The sequence below is a fragment of the Pholis gunnellus genome (genome assembly GCF_910591455.1).
Source record: "Pholis gunnellus genome assembly, chromosome: 7".
Taxonomy (NCBI): Eukaryota; Metazoa; Chordata; class Actinopteri; order Perciformes; family Pholidae; genus Pholis; species Pholis gunnellus.
The window spans coordinates 5,030,303-5,055,447 of record NC_136533.1 but is presented as its reverse complement, the minus strand read 5'-3'; the positions used below and the strand labels follow the sequence as shown (position 1 = coordinate 5,055,447).

Genomic DNA, 25,145 nt, shown 5'->3' with positions numbered 1-25,145 from the left:
GAAACTATTAAAACTCCAAATGTGAAGTCATTAGAACAAATCAACAAGTCAAGTCTCAGTGCTTTGTTTATTTATCAAGTCTCCAAGAAATAAAATTGAAGTCAGACTAGTCCAATCAGAAACATGAACAGTGTCATGTCTATTTCATACCTGCTGACAGCCACATTACTTTACCCAGATATAAATCAATAGCACGCTGTTTTATAGTAAATATACTGAAGATGTCAACTTTGAACCCAGGTAGTAAAATCAGCATTATTAAGTAAAGTTATCCTAAGGGTTATCTATCACTCAAGCCTCTTTGAAGTACTACCTATTGTTACACATCAGTGAGAAATACTCAAACAGAAGGTGAGACAGCTAAAAGAGCTACAGACAGACGTGACGAGGACTGTGACTGGAGGTAACAGACAGTATGAGTGGACGGATCAGATGGACTTGACGGACAGGACAGGACTAGTGGCGGTGGTGGTGGGCGGGCACATGGAGTGAGAAGGGGCATACATACCGGGGTGGAAGTGCGGGTTATGGTCATAAACCTAACAGCAATTAGTACAGGTTTCTGGAAGGAAGGGAGGAAGGGACGAAGGAAGGGTGGAGGAAGGAAGGACAGATTAGGGTCAGGGACCGGTGAATCAAGTAAGCGTAGGTTTGGTGGTTTGCAAGTCAAAAGATGTTAAGAGATTTAGGTTAAAGCTGAGCTTAATTTGATTGGAAAGTCAAAGGTTTTAAGGGCACTTGGTTAAATATAACGGTTTCAGTTTCAGGCACATATTAACAAAGTACCTTGAAATAAAAATGTTGTATTTTCATTTTATGCTAGTACTTTTATGCTACTACTCCACTACATTTGAGACGTAAATAATATATATACACTATATTTATTTGACAGCTATAGTTAATTTTTTATATATTGAGATTTTACAAACAAAACATGTGATCAATATAAAATACGATGCTGTGTTATAGATTCAACTACCATCTATTTTAAAATGAGCTCCATATCAACAAGCTAAAACAATAAAGTAATGTTAATGCGTCAATATTAATTGGCCAGTAATAGTATGATATAATGTCCCATTCTGACAAACAAATGTATACTTTTGGTTGTTTTAGTACATGTTGTTGCTAATACTTGTCGGCACATCTTTTGATCTGCAAATGCTTATTGGCAAAGTTTAGATACAGCTGACTGGTAGAGAAGTTCGAGAGGCTTGAGAATAAGTTGGCAGCAACTTTCCGATTCATGTTTGCCAGAAATAGATATTACTCAGCTTGATGCCATATATGGAGAACAGTGATTTCATTCCTTGTTACAGTGTACTAATAGGAAGTTGCATAATGTCTCACAATGAATGTGAGTCACTGCTTCTGCTATTTTTCCGAACAGCTACAATGGAAGGTTTTGCTTTTCTTTTTCATAATTCTAGTTCAGTTCAGTTCAGATTCAGATCAGTTGTCTTATTTTCCATTCTTTAAATGACCAATATGAGCAACATTATGCTAACAATTAGCAAGTGGGGCTAATCTTTTTCTAATCTTTTCACTCTTAGCACTCTGTCCTTTTTGTTTTGTACATGTTTTATTTTTATTAATAAAAGAAAAATAATTCTGCAAGCTCCTTTTTAAATTCTGATGTGACTGTGAAGTCAGTTAGAAGGAGCATGCCTTAATAATGGAGAGATTTTAACATGATGTTACAACAACTTTATCTTTTGTTTGCAACCTGTTATATTTTCATGGTTTATCCACATTGAGTGTGTTTTGAGTGTTTTTATTTGGTCAGCTTTCTGCTTGTGTTAAAGAAAAACCCAGCAAAAGCAGTTGATGAAAGATGTATGTATGAACTGCTGCCATGGCCGCGTGAAAGAACATGCCCGCTGAATCACCGTGTGTCACCATTTAAATGATGAGTGAGAGGAAACACATCCACGTCAATGCCGCGCAATAAGGATTAATCACACTAACATCTTGAGAATGATGTGACTTGGTGTAGAAGCCTAGAGAGGGCTGATCATCTGATCTTACCATGGACTTCCTGATGTGGGTCAGCCTGCTCTTGGCTTTGCTCTCTGCGAACTCCAGACTGTTGATGTCCTTCAGACGAGCTTTGTACTTGCTCATCTGCTCGTTGATGATCAGCTCCACACACCTACAGCAGGGGAAGAGATCCATTTAGAGTAGAACACAAATAGAACACAAGTAGAACAGAGGATTGGGTCGCACTAGATATTCGGAAATGACTAAAGGTAAAAACAATATACTTAAACCTTTCCATAAAATAGAAAGGAAATTATTATTATTATTAAGTTATTTTGTTTACAAGCCCTATTTGGTGAATTTAGGAGACTACAGAGGAGAGTTGAGGACGTACGCTGTGGTCTTGCTGATGTCTTGGACGCTCTGCAGCGGGTCGATGGTGTCGGGGCAGCGAAGGATGCAGGGAGCGAACACGATGGCGAGGGCGTTGGCTGACATCCTGTTAGTCTCCTCCTGCAGGGCGATCCTGAAACACATCACAGTATAATCCGGTTAATCCTGATGTTACAGAGCGTGACAACCATTTCCCAGCAAACACAACAGACAGGACGGCATGTGATCGAGACCGCTAATGCAGTGTGTTTCATAAGCAGTGAGAAAAACAAAAACAAAGAGAATCTGAAAACGCCACTCAGACACTTTTCTTACAGGCAAAGAAATGATCAGATCTCATTTCAAAACCTCAGTTATTTAAACGCAGACTGTCCTGCCTGAAGCTGAACTACTGATGTTGCTTCTTATCTCATCACTCACCTGACCAGATGGAAGATGAGGCGCTCTAGCGTGCTGAGGTGTGTCCTGCTGAGCTGGTCAATCACCGAGTACACCCCTCGGATCACCTCCCGCCTGTCTGGCTGACCTGAAGAGAAAACAAACACACACACACACACACACACACACACACACACACACACCCTCAGACCAAGTTACACTCCACCTTCAGAAACTGACTCCCGGCTGGAGGACACAGAGTCACTGGCGGGGCTGATTATGAGCTTACCCATGGCCCTGAGGAACTCCTCGTACAGTTCAAAGGTCATGAGAGGGCTGGGCAGGTCACGGAGCCACTGTTTGAGAACGCTGGCAATGACGTGGATGTTGTAGTCATCCAGGTTCACTATGCTCACATCTAGAACAGACAATTTAACTTTCATCTTTCTCCTTTTGACGTTTATTTAGACGTAGTAGGAGAAGACCTAGTAGTAGTAGTAACAGTAGTAGTAGTAGTAGAAGGAGAAGTAGCAGAAGGGGTAGTTGAATCGTAGTAGTTGTAGAAGTAGTAGTCTTAGACGTAGTAGCAGTAGGTGAGTCGTAGAAGAAGCTCTTACATTAAACTTTCATCATATTATCACTTGAGCTAACATAGTTTTCACAACAGAAGCACACATTTCACTACATGAAAACACAGATATGAAATATTCCTATTTTTCCATGTATTTTCGTGTCAGTCTCACCTGTGTCCAGCCCCAAACGGAGCTCTTTGATCTTATTGGTGGAGCCCGACTTCCTGTAGATGCCCTCCGTGTAGAGGCCGTGCATCTCGATGTAGTTGATGAGCTTCTCCACCAGCTGAGGAACCGTTCGCTCCTCGCTGGTCAGACGGGACAACTCCACACCGTACTGCCGCGACGACAGCTCCGGATCGTACTTGTGTACAAAAGTACAAACGCAGACACAGACACAGAAACACGTCACATGAAAGTGAGCCTGCTGTGTGTGACTCAGGCCGACAATATGCTTAAATATGCCAACATTAGCCACCATAAGCTGGTGGTCACACCAGATCAAGTCAGCCAGTACCGGAGCAAGAGTTTGTTTTATTCGTCATAAATTGAACTTCATTTTAATTAAAGGAAGATTGTTTTACTTCGTATTTTAAAAAGAGACATAGTGTCGCTTTCAGAAAAAGTCCACGGCAGAGTTTGCAACTGAAACTCTTCAGAGTAAACGGTTCAAATGAATGCTTTTACCTCAAAGGCATAAAGGCTGAATATCAAACCAAGCAAAAGAAGAAAGTCTTTCATTAGTTGACAAAGCTTTTGTTAAAAAAAAAGCAGCAATTATGGTCCTTTTTCACCACGATTCCCGCTCAGCGAGCTCACAGAGAGTTTTTACGTACAGTACAAATACTCACAACAGAAGCATTCGGAAAATGTTGCCAAAAACGTGGCCGGCATACTATATTCTATTACTTTGTTGGATGACACAGTAAATCAATGAATAATTGTTGCCATTAGTGATTAAACTGATGTGCTATGATATCCGTATCCAGTGTTATCTTTGTGCATTTTAGCACCGCTGTGATATTTCAGCATCCTGAAATCAGACACTTTCAGATAAATAAATAAAGTGTCCTCCTACCTTTTTACTGCACTTGGTGGTCATCTTGGAGCAGCACTTCCTGTGGCAGGCGTAGCGACACACTGCAGAAAACAGACCGACACAATCAGACTTCTAAAACCTCCGCGCAACTGCAACAACAGCTGCAGTCAGTCAGTCAGTCAGTCAGTCTCAACCTCTAAGTCTCAAGACGGTAAACGCAGAGGCGTCAGAGAGTTTAGATGTGATGTCTGCTGCTCACTGAAAGTGCAGATGGAGCTTGAAACTAGATAGAAGATGAATTTATGACGTTTAATCGATTTTTTCCAACACTCAGGGAGGCAGGGAAAGTGTGTGTGTGTGTGTGTGTGTGTGTGTGTGTGTCGTGTGTGTGTGTGTGTGTGTGTGTGTGGGTGAAAAGAGTAGGAGGGGGTGTAATGTGCTGTGTGGGTGGAAATAAAAACCACACACATGGCGTCAGACCCTGAGAGTAAGTGAGTTAGGAGAACATTAAGAACTGCTGCTAGTGTATTTATCTCTATGTGTGTGTGTGTGTGTGTGTGTGTGTGTGTGCGTGGCATTGGGCAGACTTGCAGATATTCACAGCCTGCCTTTATGGTGAATACATATGATGCAAAACAAAAGGCAAATACATGTTTTGTAAAAAGTAAAAATAAAGCAAATACTTATTAACCGTTAATTTGGTGTGTACTCCGTGACATAAATCTCCTTCCAGGTTTGTTAATGTTGAAGCTTCACACTCATCTAATGCATTCGAGTTTGTAACTCCTACAACGTGTTACACTAAGGAGAAACAGATATTCCATGACTTTCACTATCACTGTCTACTAATCTAAAGTACTGTACTGCGCTTTTCTGTTCTGTTCTTTCTTCTTTGTCAATATTTATGAAGTCTAAGGTCTAGTAGGTTGATATCAAGGATGCATGATCCATTATTTATTCGTCAGCTTTTAGTGTCACCACAGAAGAGAGAAGTTCAATAAACATGCAGGGTGCAGTGAAGTGCAGTAAGACCTGCTGTCTCTCAACGGAAAAAAACATTGTTTATTTTGTTTTAGCTCCGGCGGATGATGCAGGATGACAGTTGCAAAACCTGTTCGCAGCTCTAGGCCGGTTAAGGACTAATCCACACGTACAGAGGTATTTTAAAAATGTAGCTTTTACTATCGGTTTGGCATTTCGTCCACAAACCACACAGCGTTTTAGGTCACTGAAAACTCCTGCCAGGGGGAAGACTTTCAGGTACTACCTGTATGTTTTTAGTGTAGACAGGGTAAACTGAATTTGATCTACTTTTGAGGTGACTTTTAGCAGACGTGGTCAAAATAGCGCAGGTTCTAACCTTGTGTACAGGACTTTTTTACATGTTTACACATAAATGTACAATTATTCTTCCATTATATTGAGGAACAGAGGCGTCAGAACACCCTATGCAGGTCGCGGATACATTATCCAACAGTTCCACGAGCACCTCAATTGTCTTTTTGCAATTTGACAATGACAAAGATTTAAGTGTCTATTTATATATTTAAGTGTGTGTGTGTGTGTTTCCGTGTCCAGTCCTCACGTTTGCAGACGCAGGCTCGGTCCATCATCCAGATGAGGGAGGAGCAGTACTCGCAGTAGGTGGGGATACTGTACTGTGTGGACTTGAAGATGTGGCCGTTGTGTTCTTCCACCTGCAGGTGGGCAGCAGAGACACCGGTCAGCTCAGCTCAATCAATCAATTGTATTTTAATCCAAACACTTAGACGTCAGTGCACCATTAAAAACTCACAATGTCAGTTTCCTTCTTCCTCGACTTCTTGCGTTCTCGTTTAGGAGCCTGGAAAGAGACGAATGTGTTGAACGAATCACAGCATTTCACACTGAACAGCCTTTTTACATTTTCTTGCGAGTGCTGAACAAAGAATTGATAACTATAGGCATTATTTTTTTAATGCAACGGGTAGTTAAGTAAGTAAAACAACTTTAACTCTCTTACCCTGCCGATCGTTCCCTCCATGGGCTTGTACTCCGTCATGAACTCGTCCAGGAAGACCTTGAAGGTGTTGACCCACACCTTCACCGGCGACTCGCACCAGTCCCTCTGCTCCAGGCGCATGGTCTTCTCCAGGATGTGCTCGAACAGCGCGTAGAGATCCTTGTAACGGATGCTCTTCCCGTCATCCATCTGGTGGCGTGGGAGAAGGAAATGTTCAGAATCATCAGTGACTTTGTGTTTCAAGTAAACATTTACTACTCAGGGTTCTATAGAATATTTTTGTTTTTTACAGTTCATTTTAATCCACTTAGATGCAAGGATGGGCGCGTTGCCTCATCTTCAGTACATCCCAACCAATCACATCATGCTTCTTTTTCCGGTGTTTTGACTTTCTACAATGCTCAAAAAACACTTTATTTCATCGCACACTGTCTGTCTGAATAAACCCGTATTCACCCTCTGTCCTTTTAAGCCCACCTCCCAAAAAATGGCTTGTTGAAACACGTTTTCTGATCTAAGGAGCCCACAAAAAACAGACTGAGTTGTCTTATTTTACAGTTTGTGGGGTTGTAGGTGCTTCAGATACACAAAGAGCAGCGAGGACTCACCGCCAGGGCGGTGGAGTAAGAGTTGAAGATGTTGATCCTGAACTCCCTCAGCGCTTTCTTGAAGACGACGTCCACCATGGTGTCCTTCTTACCGTCCTCAGACTCCAGGTCGGAGATCTGGAGGGACAGATGCTTATAAGTTAACAGCTCAACTCATGAAACGTGAATAAAACAAGCTGAAAAAAGAGTCAGCAACCATTTACTGGGATAACGTGGGCCCTGTGCTAACCGACGGTCTGTGTGTTATCCACGTTAACAGCGACGTTGTCTCTGAAGTAAGATGTTGCTGTTCAATTTTACAAGATGACTTTATCAACGCTGCAAAATCAACAAACAAAATCACATTGACCCCAGTGGGGTGGCGCTGGAAACTTCACAGACAGATGTTTTTTAAAAACGTAGACGCATTAAACCCGAAGTATCCGCTCACCTTCTTCATGAGGAAGTCGTTCATGGTGCGGTAGTCGTGGGCCGAGCTGAGGATGTGCAGGGCGTCGTTTTGCCACTGGCCCGGTTCCAGAGCGATGCTGCTGATCTTCACACTGCGACGCCTCTTCATCTTAGGAGACGGCTCCTTGTTCTCCTTACTGTCCCGGACCCCCCGGGACGGAGCTGCCTCCAAATCTGGACTGCGAGGAGGAGAAGAAGGGCCTTCAGGGAGGATGGAGACGAAAGGAGGTGGAGGCAGGTAGAGAGAAGGTGGATTACTAACAAATAACTGCTTTATCAAGATGCTTAGGTTACCAGGAAATCTTCATAAAACTTATTTTACATTTTTAAATAATATTTTATAGTATACTGTAATGACTGCAGATTGGATTTATTTTTGATTTTTTTACCATGTGTCTCTGCGGCTTCGCTCCCGCTGGCCTGCTTCTCTCTCGACAGCTTTTTCTCTCCGTGCTTCGTCTTACTCCAGAATCTTATCCTCCCTCTCATCCTGCTGAATCACACGACACAAGTAAAATACTGTTTCCCCAGACAAACAAATATTAACCTCTTGAATGTGTTTTCTTTTGCTACAGAACCGAAAAAAGGCTGATGCTAACGTTCACATGCACACACCGATGGCACAGCCTTCGGGGGGGCAATTTGCGGTTCAGTATCTTGCTCAGAGATACTTCGGAGGAGCCGGGGGATCCGAAAGCCGACCTTCTGAATTAGAGGACGACGCGCTCTATCTCTGAGCCACAGCCGCCACAAATGTGAAATGTGACGCTATGAGGAGGATATTTATGTGATTAGAGAGTCTCTTGGTGCTCTCACCTTCCATCCTGACTGGAGGTCTTCCTGAGGACCTCCACCTTGCCCAGGTCCCCGGACGACATGGTCTTGTGGATCTTCTTCTGGTCTTTGTGAGATGGCTGGAGAGCAGAGAACGACAACTGGGTGAGAAAACAGACACATATATTTCAGCTAAGTTATGAAGACTGGTCCAGGTTGCTTTTTGGAGACAGGTTGGTTCCTCTATATTTGTGCCTTATGGACAGAAACATCATGTTATGTAGTAATATGTCAATATACTTTGAACATATTGAGGTAAATTACTTCTTCTTCTGGTTCTGGTGATTCTACTAAATGCACTGGTATCATGAATCTGCTGAGTGAGTGAAATCAGCAGCATCACAGAGGATAACGCTGATGTTGAGATACTGAGAGGGAAACGGAGCTCATGCGTAGAAAACGACGTGGTTAGTGAGAAGTCACTCTGCTCGAGGTTTGAACGACTCCAGCATGCAGCAGACGGCGTGCAGAGCAACACGAGGCGCAACGTCGTGCTTTCGTATGAGTGGAGGAAGATCTTCTGTGTGTTGTCTACAGATGGTAAAGTCTGACTACAGACATGTCACTGACTGCCGACAGGTCACTGACTACAGACAGGCCACTGACTACAGACATGTCACTGACTACAGACAGGCCACTGACTACAGACATGTCACTGACTACAGACAGACCACTGACTACAGACATGTCACTGACTACAGACATGTCACTGACTACAGACATGTCACTGACTACAGACAGGCCACTGACTACAGACAGACCACTGACTACAGACAGACCACTGACTACAGAATGGCCACTGACTACAGAATGGCCACTGACTACAGAATGGCCACTGACTACAGACAGGCCACGGTGACGGGCTGTTTGAGTGAGGTGGAGAAACGACGGACTGCAGCTCGGGAGTCAAACAGCAGTGAACAGAACGACGGAAGTGAAGGTTAGCAGTGTTAGAGGCTCCTCCCCTTGCCGCTCGGCCAGCTCCACCTGAGAGGAAGGTGGCGGCGGAGGAGGAGGGAGGGCGCCCCGAGTGGACAGGAGACAGCCGATCGCTTGGAGGTCAAGGGACATCCGGAGGTCCGGTGCTTTACCATCTCGGAGTCGCTGTCACAGTCGGCCTCGGGGTGGGCGTTTGGGGGAGACGGGGAGGGGGGCAGCGTGTGGGAGTGGGCGGGGATGTAGTATTCGTCGTCGTCGTCCGACTGGGTCGCCCCCTCGGAGTTACAGCGGGTGAGGAAGTCGGAGCGCGTCCGGGACATTCGCGCTTTCTTTTTGGGGCCGGGGCGGCCCACCTGCTTCCAGGTAACCACAGGAACATCAGGTGTGTACAAGACCGCTAACACATCTTTATTGTAAATTCTTATCAGAAATTACAAAAAGTAGCTACAGATTCCCTACAAATAAATCTGTGTATACAGATGTGAATACATGATAACTACAGTGAAACACGTTCAGGATTAGTATCAGCTTTATTGGCCAGGTATGATAACACACACCAGGTCATTTTTCAGTCAAAGTCCTTGAGCATACATGGCCAATTAAAGTGAATCTGATGCTGACGTTTCAATATTTATATACAGTAAATATCAAGAGTTGTTAATATACATTTTCTTTTGTTTTATAATGAGAAATTTACTCTCAACATAAAATCACATCAAGATTAGTTTGCGCACATCAACAGACCACTGTAGACGAATCAAACGATGCGCATGTGATGTGTGAGGGAGCAGGTTGTGTGTGTGTGTGTGTGTGTGTGTGTGTGTGTGTGTGTGTGTGTGGGGGGGGGGGGTTTGTCCTACCTCTCTGTTTCTGGATCCGACAGGTTTAGAGTCATCTCTGAACATGGCGAGAGATCTTTCCTGGTTCACCAAATCCTTATCTGACCTGCAACACAAAAAACAGACATTCAACGTTTTAGAAAAAGACAAAATCTACTTTTCTTTTTTTTAAACTCTACTTTTTTACAGAAATGTAGGAGGGGAAGTTTGCACGAATAAAAACATGTTAAAATATGTTAAAACATTACACTTTTTGAAAATGAATGGTCACCAGCCTAAAGCAAAGCTGCTATAATCAGGTTAAGGGCTTATAATCTTTACAAAATATCACATTCACATACATATAATGCTCTTTTCCTGGATTGTCTGAGCCAATATTTACTTATAAAAGTTATCTGCTGTAATGGTATGGGTTTGGTGTATTTTGAGATGTTCTAAAAGCAGATTTGACTCTTTGCAAACAATGAACCCTGACCTTCAGTCATTTAACGGGTCCACTTACTTGGAGAAGGGCAGCTTGCGTCTGGGTGGGGAGACCACAGTGTTGGGGGGTTTCTCCACCATGTTCACAATCACAGTCTGGCCCGAGCTCTTCTTCTGAGCCTTCGGTGGTTTTGTGTCCAGCACCGGACTGGGAGCCTCCTTTTGGGGCCGGACCGCCTTCCTCTCCTGCTGACTGGGGCGGACAGCGGGAACGTCGGACTTCGGCTCCAGGACGATCTGGATGTCCACCTCTGAGGAGCAAAGCCCCGATTCTGGACTTGATACGTGGGCGGTTAAGGACGGATCCACCCCGGATGCATCACTCTCCGGCTTGATGGCAATCCCGTGAGGCTGTTCCACCTCTGATGCTACCTCCGAGCCCGCAACGTGGGTCATCTGGGAACCGGGTGACGCTGCTCCCGCTTCAGGAGCTCCTTCTAGGGTTTGGGCCGTCAGCAGCTCCCCCTCCTCCACAGGGCTCTCCTTCTGCATGCTGATCAACACCACTACTGGCCTACGAGACGTGGACTCTTGTCTCTCTCTGTGGGACTTCAACGCTGGTTCATGAACTGGACTTTGGTCCGAGGCGATATAAAACGTTGCCCTCGGACCCTCCGCCTTGTTCGGCGGCTCCATTGCAGGCTTCTCACTGAAGTTCGATTCTCTCAGTTGGACGTCCAGCATTTGGGGTTGTTCTTGAGGGGCAGTCGGCTTGGAACCGAAACCTCCAGAGCCTTCGGTGTCCATGTCTTCCACACCGAGTAGTTCACAACTACCGTGGCTCGCCGGAGATCCCCGAGGTGAATGTCTGTGAGGGTCTACCGGCTGACAGGTGCCGTCGTCTGTGGCCGAGTCTTCTTGGAAGCTGGTGGTTCGGACCTTGAGGAGCTCCAGGCTGAACTGGGCCTGCTCCAGCTCTCTCATCCGCCTGCTCTCTCGTTTGGACCGGTTCTTGTGGCTCGGCTCGTCTGTGCTCCTGCTTCGCTCCGAGTCCTCTTCTTTTTCTGTCTCTCCCGGATCTAACGGAGCAGACTTAGAGTCTTCGGTCAGTTCGACTGAGACATCCTGGACATAAGCTTCCTGTCCTGAGGAGGCGAGGTCCTCCGTGGTTCCTGCATCCGTCTCTGCTGGTGGACTCTGTTGTCTTTCACGCTGCTCCTTCACCTCCCTGAACCTAAAAGACATATATATAATAATAAGAAAGGGTAATTAACGACTGAACAGAATATTATAAACACACCAACCATAATTTTGCTGAAAACATATACACGCCATTTTTGATTTCTACAGACTTCAACATATACCTGCAATAACTGATTTTTTTGGCCACTTGGGGGAAACAACTGTGAACACAACACTGATGTATTTGTTTCTACCAAAACTGTAAAGTTGGAGGGAAAACAAAAACCGCTGAGCTCAACAGAACTGAGATGAACTGCAGAGTCAGGTGATGAAGTCTCTGTGGGTTCATCACTACGAGCGACTCCTTCCACACACAAGTAGACATGCGATCTATTGTTAATATAAAAACATTGATTATAGCTGCTTTTAAAATCCCCTCTCTTTAAACTAAATGTTTCCTGCAGCAACAAGATGCTGATTACCGCATTTTCTTTTACGAGACAAAACAACGAGTAACGCTCAGAGAGTAGAACATGAGCTGCCGATTATGCACCAGAGTCCCTTTAAGTTTAAAAAAAAACATTATTTCTACATTCAAAACTACAACTAGAATTTTGTATTATTGTTTAACAAACTGAATGCACTCCAGCCTTTCAATGTTATAAATCGGCTACAACTATCAGAACAAGTCAGGCTCCCTCATGTGGCTCAGCGATGTCCTGCAGATATCAATGTTAAATAAAAGATTACGGAAGAAATTCCCTAATGAAATCTCCAGCGACCCACCTGATATGAATGTATCAACTGTAGCTGCTGTCAGATAACTTCCACTCACCTGAGTCGAGCCAGGTGTCCCCTGGCCATCGCCTGCAGCTGCGTCACAGTCCTGTACGTCCGACAGTAGCGGCTCCTCTCCCTGAACCCTCTCCACGCCGCCTGAACCGCCACGGCCGCCGCACACCTGCGTCGGCAGCGACTCCTCCAGCTCCTCTGGATGACGACGGCAGAGTCCCGCCGCTGCAGGAACCTCCTGCGCTCCCTGTAGCTCCTCCAGGCCGCCTGCAGACACACCGCCGCCTCCTCCTCGTCGGCCGAGTCCACGGAGGACTGTCTGAGGAGGCAGCACCGCCACCATCGCTGCAGGAAGAGAGAGAATGTTATTGTTATTAAAAGTAGATGGAAATACAGGCTGCAGGTACAGCAGACAAATATCTAGTTTTCACATCTGAATATGGAGTAATTTGTGGATTTACAATCAATCTTGCTTTTCTTCAATGAAAGATGTTTCCAAAAACATGCCTCTTAGTTGAGTTCCTGTTTTAGGTTTGATCTCCTTGAAGATTCTGGGCAGTAAATAAATATATATATATATATTTTTTATAAGTAAAAAGGTTTTAATCCTCCCTTCTGACCCTTCCTGCTGTGCTGCCTTGAAAGCTACTTCGGGTAAGACCCAAATAAGTAAAGGAAGTTTGTGGAATTTAATATTTTAGTTTTTCATGGTATGCTGCAGTATGTGATGAAACACCTGATCAGACACAGGAATAACTTCATTTTCTTGTTATTAAGAAATGCATTAAATGTCAGATTGTATTCTTACCGCGTGCAAACAGAAACTTTATCAGCAAGCTACTGAATAAATGTCTCAATTTCGGACAAACTTTCCCATCTTCAGCACAGTGTATTTGAAATTTCAGTCTTGAAACAACAATTATTAAGACTCAAACAGCAGTTTAGAGTATATATGTTTTACTAAATGTTATCTGTCTCTCATTGGCTCCTGCGACTGGGTTAGTTTTCTTTCCCACTGACTTTCTTTGGACAGTTCCCCTCTGAGGACTCTTCCAGAAAAAACATACAGATGTGAAGGCCTGAATGCAGTGTTTTCTTCCTCCGTCAATCCTTTCACTGTTTGCTTTCTTTCATTCTCTCCCTCCCTCGGTCTCTCTCTCTCTTTCTCTCCTCAGAGAGATAACAGTGCGTCTGTAACAGGGGTATATATGGCTCATATTCAGAAAAATACGAAGCCAAACAATAGTAAATGCGTACTTTTCAACCACTAAAAACATAACTTTATTGCAGCACGGTGAGAAGTTAAACCACAGCTGGTGGATTTTGATTATAAGTTAGCGTTTAACATGTGTTTTACTAAGATGTCATGTTCCAGTATGTTCTAACATGTTTCAAATGGTAGAAAGCTCATTTTAGAATGGAAATCACCCAAGAGAACAAATACATACTGAACTGGACTTTTCCTCAAATGGAAGAACCTTGCCTGTACTGGATAGTTGAATCTATTCATGCTGCACTTACAGCGGTCATTTTATAGCGAATCAGAATTTGTAATACTATTTTTAACTGCATGAACGAGACAGCAGGAACGGGGATGCGGACTTGTTGAGCCTCTCCTCTCCACCACAACGTCTCACCTGGATGACAAAGGCGGCTCGCCTCATGTCAACAAAGTGCTTCCTCTCCAGGACGGCCCTGAAGCGGCGCTGCAGCGTGACGATCCGCCGCAGGACCTCCTGGTGGAGGAGGGTCTGTAGACGCTGGCGCTCCGCCTCCCGCAGGAACACCTGCAGCACACGGGAACATTTTTAAACAAACGTGGCGCTGCAGTCCAACAACAGAGTAAAATGGTACAAACGAAGATGAACTGGTTTTCCAGAAACCGTACCATCGTGTTGCCCACTTGATACCCGGCAGGCGGCAGGTGGATCCGTCTGAAGAACTCCCTGATGCCTGACTTGGTGGGGCTCGTGCCTTGAGGCAGCAGCACATGAAAGTGACGCACAAAGTCCTGCAGCGTGGTGTAAAGCGGGTTATTAGATACAAGGAGCTTGACAATATCAGGTAATTCTTAGTTCCCCTCCGAGAAATAGAGAATATTAATAAACATCTCATTTATTAAGAAAATCAGCTCTTCAATTTCAAATAAAAAATGACAGTTTCTCTGATAGAGTAATAACTGTGAAGCTCTATATTCAGCCATATTTCTGCAGCAATAAAAAGTAGGATTAGAATCAGAATCAGGTTTATTGACTTTGTTAGAATTTGACTCAGTGTTTTTAATGGCTCGCAGTGTACTGCTACACACACTGACACGAAGAAAAGTACAGAAGGATTACACTTAAAACATACAGCTACAAAAAGGAGAAAAGATAAGAGACAGTATAATGACCATTAAAACATGGGATTAAACATGTGACACTAACATGGCATCGACTAATAGATCTGCTGTTAGACGGCAGCGGGAGAGGATTACCTGGAAGGTGTACTTGATGCTGTAGCCGGATTGTCGGATCCGGACGGTTTCCAGCATACCGGTGTATCTGAGCTGTCTGAGCACCAGGCTGTCGTTGAAACGCAGCGGCAGCTGATGGACACGGAGAGAAACAGAAAGTAAACAAACGCAAATCAGCAGTCATTCACTCAGAGAAAAGGTTTAAGCAATGACTCCTCTCAAGAAGACATTACCTTGTCTGCGTTGGAGCGAATACATTTGACAAAGTACGGCTCAGACTGATCGAGAGTCTCCATCAGCTTATTGAGGGACGCCTGCACACACAAACACACACACACACACACACATCAGGGACATCACAGCCTCTTTAAATGCAGCGGTGGAAAGTAACTCAGTACATTTACATTATTTATTTCAGGTATTTCTACTTTACTTGAGAGTTTCCATTTTCTGCTACGTTGTACTTTTACTACATTTCAGAGGGAAATATTGGACTTTATAATTCACCAACAGGTACTTGATAGATTTAGTTGTTACGTTACAGGTTAAGATTATTAGTAAAAAATATGATCAATAAATAAAATATGATATATATATATATATATATGAAACTACTAAGCAGAATATAAAGTAGTGAGATTAGCGACACTTTTACCAGCTGCAACATTAAAGTGATTTAGACATAATAGATCAACATTTATGATAAAATCATATAATATATATATATATATATATATTCTATTCTGAAATGTTTAATTTACTTTTAGTATTTTCACACTGTGTCATTGCTACTTTCACATCAGTAAAATATCACAGTACGTCTTCCATCACTGAAACAAATTCCCCTTTTGTATTATAAAACAATACAGCTCTAGTTCTATAACAGTTTGACTGCATTTATGATTCAAGATACATTTCTTAGCCATTTCAGTACAGTTGATAATAATGTGTGTAAACATCTCATATCTTGATGTATGTCTTAATTAAATATGTATTATTTGTATAAGTGGCGTAGCGTTGATAACATCTTTTACTTTGAAATGTTTAAGCATATATATTCGTTTACACCTGTAATCACTTCAGAGTGCAGCTGCTGCTGAGTCACTAATGTTTTTGTAATTCACAGATCCTCCATTAGGGGGCGACGGAAGCACTGACCTGGAACTGGGCGCTGATGCTGGGCGGCTTCTTCTTCTTGTGCAGGTGGAGCAGAGACTTGGTGATGCGGTCGTGAAGCGTCACGCTGCTCAGGTAACGCAGAGACTTTACGTCCAACAAGTGCTGCGTTCACAAAAAAAAAAAAAAAAAGACATGAAGCTGTGTCTGCAAGCTGACACGTGATGCACCAACGGATGTCTGATATGCGCTTCTCACGATGCTGTCATGCTGTGTCGTGTTTGTGTCTTACCTTGGGAAGGCTCGGCTTGGTTTTGACGTTCTTGTTCCTCCTACAGGTGAGAAATATTATTATAATAATCAATATTATTATTAATATCAAAAATATTTAAAATAAGGATTCAAGGTACGATAATACCATTTAAAAGAGTATTATCGTATTATTATAAGAGTATGTACATTCATCAAGTTGGGTTCATGAGTACAGATACTTTGAAAATAATAATTTAAAATCTATTATATATTATATTATTTTAAAATAATTAATACCGTGGAACCAGATATACCCATATATGTTTCATCCTCTGAATACCCTGGCTACTACACTACCCATAATGCAAATGGGTAGCATTCTTTCCCTAGGTCCTCCTGGATTGTCCCTGAAAACTCATCCACCAGCTAACAGAGGGAAATAAAACCTGCTGAAAGTACGACAAGGTACACATGTTGAAACTAATTCCTTGCACATATCGAGGATATCAGTACGATTGATTAGAGCCTACAGCTGAGTGGTGTTTTAAATCCATCAGCTTAGACCAACAGATTGGAGTCGATAGTTTCTAAATAGGAAGAAGAAATCAAAAGTCTGGAGTGAGTCTCTGTGTCACTCACAGGAGGATGCCCTGCGCTCTCTCCAGGAGCTTGCTGCTGGTCGAGTTGAGGAAGATCCCGTCTTCCTCCAGGGCGGGACTTCCTGTCGAGGACAGACGGCCGGACCTGGAGCTGCGACCGTTGCAGCCGACACCGTAGCCATCCCTGCAAGAGGCGGGGAGGGGGAGGGGGGGGGGGGGGGGGGGGGGGTTGAAAGGGAGTGAAGAGCAATTTGAGATAATGTTGACATCAGAAATACTGTTCATTGCCATTTTAAACTTCAGTTTTTTCTTATGTATTTTATCTGGTACTTCTTATTTGTTCTTGCTGTGTATTTTTATCCATTATTTTTATTTCTGCTGTTTTATTTTTTTTCATTTATAACAATAATAATAATACTTATCATTATCATCATCACTTTTACTCTGTTAAGATGTGTTTTTGGGGTTAAATTCTTCCTCATCCGAAGGTCAAAAGATGGTGTGTGTCGTACACTGTGCGTATAGTTTGAAACCCCTCGAGGCCGACCTGACTCTGACTTGTATTTGGGTCGCACTCACCAGCTGGCCTTCTCATTCAGGGTGTTGGTGCCTTGAAGATCTGACAGAGGCGTCCGCGGATTCTTCCTAGTGATACCTGGACGGCAGGAGGACAGGAGAGGGGGAGGGGAGAGGAGGACACATGTGAGAAAAAGCCATGTTTTATTTATTGACATCTTTATCTCCGACCACATGGACTGAAAACAGAACACAGGAAAAGATAGGCTAGCGTATGTTGAAAGAACCTGCTTGGCCTTCTGACTACAGACAAACTTTAAATGAGCTGAAAGTAGGATTGTACGACCCTCTCCTTATCTCTCTCTATCTGCACGATCTGCCTACTTTCACCCACTATACTAAAGCTTCATCTTGCTCTTGTCTTAGACTGGCTTTACTTTTCCCCAGTCGGCCCCAGGCGTTTGGGGTGTGTGTGTGTGTGTGTGTGTGTGTGTGTGTGTGTGTGTGTTTCGGTGGAGCTGGCAGTGGGAAATGTACAGTAATACCGATGGAGACATTACATATGAAAACAAGCAGCTAATGAGCTGGGTGTTTCCAGTTTACATTTGGGGTTTTCTCTTGTAAAAGTTTAAACCCACTGATTTTACTATGCAATGACTTATTTCACAAAACTGTGGTCAAACAGCACACACACACACACACACACACACACACACACACACACACACACACACACACACACACACACACACACACACACACACACACACACACACACACACACACACACACACACACGAAACAGCTAGCCTGGCTCTGTCCAAAGATGACAAAAATGACCGATTATCCAGATTTAAAGAAAAGAATGGTTTAAATTGATGCGACAGAGGTGGAGAACTTGTGGTCTCTACGATGAGTCAAGAAATGCTGTATCCTCCATTTCCCATAATGCAACGTGAGTGTCTTATCCTATCCATCTTATACAACACAGGATTTCCATTCATAGTCTCCCAACCCAAGGCAAGTTAACCCTTGAGGACATCAACAGGGTTATTTTAATATTTCTCAACAACAAAAGACATCAAACAACAGGCTGAGTGGTACAAGTCACTGATGCTGATGTGTAAAATCAGTGGAGTTTCCCTTTAGTGGGGGAAACTCTTTGGGGAATTTCCAAGGGAATCAATTTCAGTGAAACCCCACTGGAGTTATGTGCATGAAAACAAAGTGCTGCTTTACAACATGAGGACATGTGACACTTGGAGGTTCAGGCACACAATACACACTCCGCCCCACGTGTAGAATAAAAAACGTTCACATCTGAAGCTAAATTTGGGGAAAAGGACGACCAGAAAACCCGAACGCTGCCGGTTCACATGGGACCGGTTCATTCGTCTGGTCACTCGTGCGTGGGAATAAGTCTCCGCTGTTAGGTGAGCCAATCGGACCAGAGCTCAGAATGACTCAGATCATTTCTGATTTCCAATATCTTATTAACAGCTGTAATAAAAGCAGCTCACGGAGGCTGGAAATCATCAGCGATCCATAGTTCTCAATTTCACCACCAACGACTTCTTCAATACAGCCTGGAATGAATGTATTTCATGGGTCGAGCTTAGTGAACAGCTTCTGATTGATTTTTAGGAGAACTTCAGCTCACCTCAATTCAACGAACCTTTATCGACAGGAATCCATCCCATCATGAACCCCATTAACAGAGAGCACCTTTCGAATACTGCTTCAACCAGATCAAGGTTGAGTTTCACTCTAAAATATCATTATTGTACAAAAGAAATAATTCAAAGTCCAGTTTAATGCATATAAAAATGTATCCTGACGAAAAGGAAACCACTTCCTCAGAAGACTTCTTAAGGTGGCTCCTAACTCAAAGGAGTCTTTACTGACACCCGTAAACACAAAACCTTCCCAACAAATTTGAAGGAGAGAAAGAAAACACAAATAACTTCAAATATTTATAGTTTTTTTGGATTGAGATCAGCTTTATAAGTGTATTTCTGTCAGGCGGACCCCGTTTGCTGCAGCGGGAAACCAGAAGACCTTCATGATTCGATACAAAACGGCAGAGGGTCTCGCGGTATTTTTCGAGTTACTTACTGTACTTCTCGTCTTTGCATCTTTGAAGGATCTCGAGGCTCCTCTGGTGAACCGGGTGATGAAGGAAACTGAAGCTGTCGACCGTTTTGACAACAGCACAGGGAACTGCTGCATCGTTCCCTAAAACAGAGAGATGGAGAGCAAACGGAAGAGAAGAAGAGAATTATATATATATATATATATGTATGTTTTATATGTTAAATAAAAAAAGACAAGAAACGAAATGAAAAAATATGAATAAAAAAGAGGAGATGAAAAGGGAAGTAGGGTAAGAAGGTGGATCAGCAAACGGGAGAAGAAAAGCAGCAAAAACAAAAGGAAGATAAGAATTAGAGAGAGAGAACAAAGACACAAACCCTCCTGAGATAAGTCAGTGGGGTCATTTTCAAACACTGCACTGCATCGCTCCTCCCAGTTTGTGAAAACAAACACTGCAGAAGAAGATCAACACCTTTTTTCTTCCTCCTCCTTCATCATCAACAGCAGAAGTTGAACCTCCTCCCTCTTCAAACACACCCTGTTGTTCTTGGCTGCGTTAAAACCGGAGTTTGGACGTCTCAGTATGAGAACAGCTTTCCTCCCGGTGCAGATTCACAGTTCAGTACACGTGTGTGTGTGTTGAGCGATGAAGTTAAGATCATCTCTTCGTACACAAACAGTCATGTGGAAACATTATACTGAGCACACGGTTGTTGGGAGGTAAAATAACTACTTTTGAGTGCAGGAGTAGGTATTTTGGGTTCAAACTGAGGTTTTATTATTCAAAATAATACCACAATTAGGGCTGCGCCTTATGTATATTTTCATTTTGGATTTATCATTTGGATTATTACTGTGATTGATTGAAAGTTTGGACTATGAAATGCCAAAAAGCAGTCAAAATGCCCATTGCAGATCCTAATTATTCTTAAAAACCAAAATATATTTCACTTAGAATGATATAAAACAGAGAAACAAATCAAACCCTCACATTTGAGAAGGTACAAGTAACAGATATTGGGATTTTTTTGCTTTGTAAATTGCATGAACAACATTTGCTTATGAAAATTGTTGTCCGTTCACTTAAACAAATGAACGTTTAACCACAAACAACATTTTTTTTTTTCTTTACATCTTTTTTTACTAATGTAAAGTGATGTCACTTCATATTGGACTCTACAGAATGTTAGTTTGGTGTTTAGTGATTTTGTTTGACTGTATTTTTTTCTTGTGTAGATTTGAAGCCAATAGAAACTCGGCTTCAAATCTTACACATTTCTTTGTGACATAAAATAAAACAGATTTGATTGTCATCACATTTTGACCACTGAGATTAAAAAAGAAAACATGTAAAATAACCCAAACTATTCAAACTTGAGACCAAAGTGTGTTCATGTAGGATCCTGATTGAGAGAACAGGTTTTCAGGGCTTCTAACCTTCAAGCTGCTGCCTCCTTCTTTACTATATTGGGACTTAAAAGACGTTTCCTCACCAGTTTTTTTGTGGGTGTGTCTGCGGCCGGCCTCCCTGAAAGCCACCAGGGCTCTGAAGTAGGCCCGCAGCACGGCCCAGCGGAAGGTCGCCACTGGGTCGATTCCCATCAGGCTGCAAATGAAGGCGTTCTTGCTGCTCTTGAGCAAGGCCACGATGTCGGGACGCATGTGGTCAGTGTTCTTCTCCCTGAAGTCCTGGATGAAGGAAAGGCACATGTGCATCCAGCCAAGCGTTAGTTATTCCTCTGGGGACAGAGGTTATCATAATTATACACAGACAACAATAAACTGTATGCTTCTTTATCCTGTTGTTGATGTTTGAGCAGTTTCACAATATCAAAATAGAGAAATTAAAAATCATAAACTCAAGCAGAACATGTTGCCTTGTTCAGGACGTTACGTGCGAATGTTTCAAAGATCTACACCACTCTCACATCTGTTAGATATGAAGGCTAGCGGGTAGCTTAGCTTAGCATAAAGACCGAAAGAAGGGGGGGGGGGGGGGGGGACAGCTAGCCCGGCCCTGTAACAACAGCACCTCTAAAGCTCAGAAATTACAAGTCACATCTTGTTTGTTGAATCTGTACAAAAACTAAAATGTAAAAAGTTGAAGTGGGGTGGGAGACAAGAAAAGTAAGTGAGTAAATACGCAACTTGATGGTTTTTTCACTTTTGTTTGGAGCAACAAGATATCACGTGGTTGATTAGTGAACTTTAGAGGTGCTGGTAGGCCAGCCAGGTATCACCAAATGGTGAATGAATAACTCGCCAAATCCTGAAATCATTTTGTGTGTCATCACTGCACATCTTTTGCGTTCAGCCTGTCATGAGAGCGTACTCCTGAAGTCAGGTGACGTAGAGTAAAGAGCGAGAAAGTCAGCGTAGGGACGAGGACGGGGTGGATGAACGTGTGAGACAAACACAGGACTTTCACCCAGGAGACCGGTGTTTGTCCCACCACAGAAAAATGTGTTATCAACCACCCAGACAAATTTGGATGATTTAAAAAAAAAGAAAGAAATCACGCACAAAATAGTGAAAGACGTTTCCACATGTTTTCAGCGACTCTTTTCTAACATGTATAATCTGTTTGGAAACGAATCCCAGATTTTACTTGACCCGGATTTTAAATATGAGGCGCAGAAACACTTGCTTAAGCGCACAAAGTTAAGCGCCCTCTCTTCTTCGGCCTCGTGTGTCTGCATACAATTAAGCATTTTGACTGAAGCTGCGCTACGATAACAGAGCTATGAACTATAAACCCTTCAACGCATTCTCTCTCCGGATGATTCGACTCAGCTGTGCGCTCACTAGCGAGCCAGCGACCGTGGCTCTCGCTACACAATTCACACCAAACAACTCCTTGGCTCTCAGTGGACATTGGATACCTTTCCACCTCCACGATAACCAACTGTTATGGATTTACATTAAACAGTCAAACAACAATACGCTCGCCCCATTCCAGCACATGTGCTTCTTATCAAAACGCAGCTGGGAAGCGAACGGAGAATTTGGTTAAGCTGAAGAAATGGGTCGACAGAACAACAAGTAGGTCGGCTGCAGAGATCCGTGAAGGTTTACGTGAAGCGAGGAGAAGCTTCCTTCATCGCTTGGATTTTAGACTTTAACCACACGGACAGAAGAGTTCTGTTTAATGTACATTTAAGGAACTAGGAAAAGATCAAATCCTGATTTACAACACGCACCGCGCCAGCTTCACTGCTGTTGAAGGGGCCATACTGCATGTATAGGTCTCCTCACTGTTAGATAATGAAAGCTTGTTGTGATCAGACTTTGTTTAACATACGGACGTGTGACACACCTACACGGCAGGTTCGACACCCACAGAAGTACAAGGTTATCGAGCAACCGCTTGGCTCGAATCCACAATAAAAACATTCTATCTTCATATATTTGCAGCTAGTTGTAATGAAAATTGTTCTTTATTAAGTCGACCAAAGGAAGATAAAAATCAGGCAACAGTTGATACAATCAGGACATCCGGAGCTCAGCTGTAAAACCTCAAAAACAAGTTTGCAAATCTGATTCCAGCCGCTGTAGTTTTGGCCTTTGCGTTATGTCTTCAGTGTTCAAACCTCCTGAAAAAACAACTGAATAAGCGTCGATCCAGATTGTGGTTTGCCTCTGTTGGCAAATAGATGTCAACATGTATCTCGATGTAACCACAAATCCCTGATGGAGCCCTGTCTTTAAAAGACGTCTTAATCTTCAGTTTGAATAAAGTCTGACATAACTTGAAAGAACAGCGACTCACATTTTAGAGAGCCTTGATTTGCTTATTCAAATGAAATGGAGTTGTTCTCATGTGTCATAAAACTGTGAATTGAGTAAACACTCAAAACCCGCTTGGTGCAAACGGACCAGAGTTACGTGTGAAGCTTTGCACCAGCAAAAAAACTCAAAGAGTTCATTTTAGATTTGGGTTAATAAAACAAAAATAAAAAGGATTATCCCACAATACTGCAGGATGCTAATGGTACGATTAGCTGGTGTGCAAACAATACAAACACACTTAACTTGTGTACATTGTCACATATACTGACACACAGGAGCATCTCACCTTGACTCCGTACTTGACTTTACCAGCGTAGTGTGTGATGATGAAGGCGGGCTCCATGACAGCGGGGAACTCGATGTAGCTGTTTCCTTCATGCTGTCGCTTGAACTTGTCCAGCAAGGTCTGATTGGAGGCCTGGGGGAAACTACAGGAAACAGCGGTTTTAATCAGACGCAGGTTCAAAACACTGAAATTTTAAAGTCAAGACTCTAAAATTAAAACATTTCTGACTTTAAACTTAAAGCACCAAAACATTTTTTCTTTGGGAAACTCTTTGGCACTTATTTTGTAGCAGGGGAAGCTAAATAGCATAAACAACCAACTATTCCAATTCGTATTTTCATCTACTTTGGACAACAAAGCAGCGCCACTGTGGCAGCGGATGATTGCACCCTGCATTTCTCAAAGTTTAAAGAAAGAACACAACATATGTAACTCACTTCCAATAACCCTCAGGGATTAAAAACATGCCACAAACGTAATGCCAATGGCTCAAATTTAACCAAAGTTGCAGCACCTCTGCTTAGACATTCATCTTTGGTGTTTTTACATCTGCTTCACGCACATTTTACTCATTTACCTCTAACCTCAACATACCTCAACGGGATGTTTCACATCATCTAAACCTCTCCTCCCTGGCACCTCTGAAACTGACTGCTGGCTGCAGTATATCCGCAGGGGGCTTAAGGCTTGATGCTGTTACTGTAGAAATGGACCCCCACACTCGCCCCCCTGTCCCGCAGAAACCTAATCCACTTCTCCAGAGGCCCCGAAGCCCCGCGAGCTAACCACTAACTGTGAATGATGAGATTTCTAAGCGTCTTTCTTTCTTACTGTGTAATCATTTAGCATGAAGCTCCTTCCTGTGACAGCATGAAACCCCAGGAGAGATCCTTTCTCTCCCTCATTTCTTTCCTTCAGAGATCCCCCTTTGACCCTAATTCTCCAAAAGTGGTCCCACCCCCCCCACCCCTCTCCACATATACAGTACATATTTATACACACAAACATATACACACTATTTGGTCCATTCCAAGCGTTATTAGATCCAGATAAACCAGCTATGCTAAGTGGCAAGTAAGATGACAGCTAACACAGATAAATATGGCTGTGTGGGTACCGCCTGATGTGTTTTTATGCGAGGGTAGGGTGTGGTGGGGGGGAGGCAGAGCTCTGGGTTTGATTTATGATGGGGAGAGATGCAGAGGCAGAGTGCTGACCTGCAGGAGGAAAAAACGTGATGGAGAGATGCTGGAGGAGGAATGAGCACGTCTTCATGCTTTGGTTCAGCCCTGGTGTTAGCGCTAACATTGGTACCAATCAAGCTAACGAGGACGAGTTTGTCTCTTTGATTCACCAGTTTGACGCTGAAGGTGCTTGTGCAGAGCGATATCGACAAAGCATGCAACAATGAAATGTGTTTTGCCCTCCACAACGTTCAGGCAAGCTAAGTATGTAAATTATGAATAAGTCAGTGAGGCTTTGGACACCTACACAGGGGAAAAGACTTAATCCTTTACAAACGTTACTTTGCCTTCTAATTGATGCCCCACATACGCCAACAATAACCATGTATATTTATAGTACTAGCTGTGTAAATGATGTCCTGA

The 25,145-nt window shown here is 43.1% G+C and overlaps 1 protein-coding gene across 1 annotated transcript in view; it reads right to left on the bottom strand.

Annotated features, from left to right (window-relative positions):
* Positions 1-25,145, bottom strand: part of LOC306698651 (unconventional myosin-IXAb-like) — a 126,364-nt gene that overhangs the window by 6,101 nt on the left and 95,118 nt on the right. The window contains exons 13-41 of the mRNA XM_079163067.1: positions 23,539-23,680; positions 20,957-21,152; positions 19,485-19,604; positions 17,433-17,508; positions 16,894-17,037; positions 16,295-16,334; positions 16,045-16,167; positions 15,120-15,200; positions 14,908-15,018; positions 14,320-14,442; positions 14,069-14,218; positions 12,475-12,776; positions 10,537-11,691; positions 10,056-10,140; positions 9,348-9,548; positions 8,239-8,336; positions 7,812-7,915; positions 7,403-7,623; positions 6,973-7,089; positions 6,365-6,553; positions 6,158-6,205; positions 5,948-6,059; positions 4,402-4,463; positions 3,495-3,687; positions 3,041-3,169; positions 2,794-2,899; positions 2,375-2,506; positions 2,029-2,152; positions 509-562 (exon numbers count right to left, since the gene is read on the bottom strand). Coding sequence (XP_079019193.1) covers positions 509-562; positions 2,029-2,152; positions 2,375-2,506; positions 2,794-2,899; positions 3,041-3,169; positions 3,495-3,687; positions 4,402-4,463; positions 5,948-6,059; positions 6,158-6,205; positions 6,365-6,553; positions 6,973-7,089; positions 7,403-7,623; positions 7,812-7,915; positions 8,239-8,336; positions 9,348-9,548; positions 10,056-10,140; positions 10,537-11,691; positions 12,475-12,776; positions 14,069-14,218; positions 14,320-14,442; positions 14,908-15,018; positions 15,120-15,200; positions 16,045-16,167; positions 16,295-16,334; positions 16,894-17,037; positions 17,433-17,508; positions 19,485-19,604; positions 20,957-21,152; positions 23,539-23,680 — 4,738 coding nt within the window. The remainder of the gene's footprint in view (positions 1-508; positions 563-2,028; positions 2,153-2,374; positions 2,507-2,793; positions 2,900-3,040; positions 3,170-3,494; positions 3,688-4,401; positions 4,464-5,947; positions 6,060-6,157; positions 6,206-6,364; positions 6,554-6,972; positions 7,090-7,402; positions 7,624-7,811; positions 7,916-8,238; positions 8,337-9,347; positions 9,549-10,055; positions 10,141-10,536; positions 11,692-12,474; positions 12,777-14,068; positions 14,219-14,319; positions 14,443-14,907; positions 15,019-15,119; positions 15,201-16,044; positions 16,168-16,294; positions 16,335-16,893; positions 17,038-17,432; positions 17,509-19,484; positions 19,605-20,956; positions 21,153-23,538; positions 23,681-25,145) is intronic.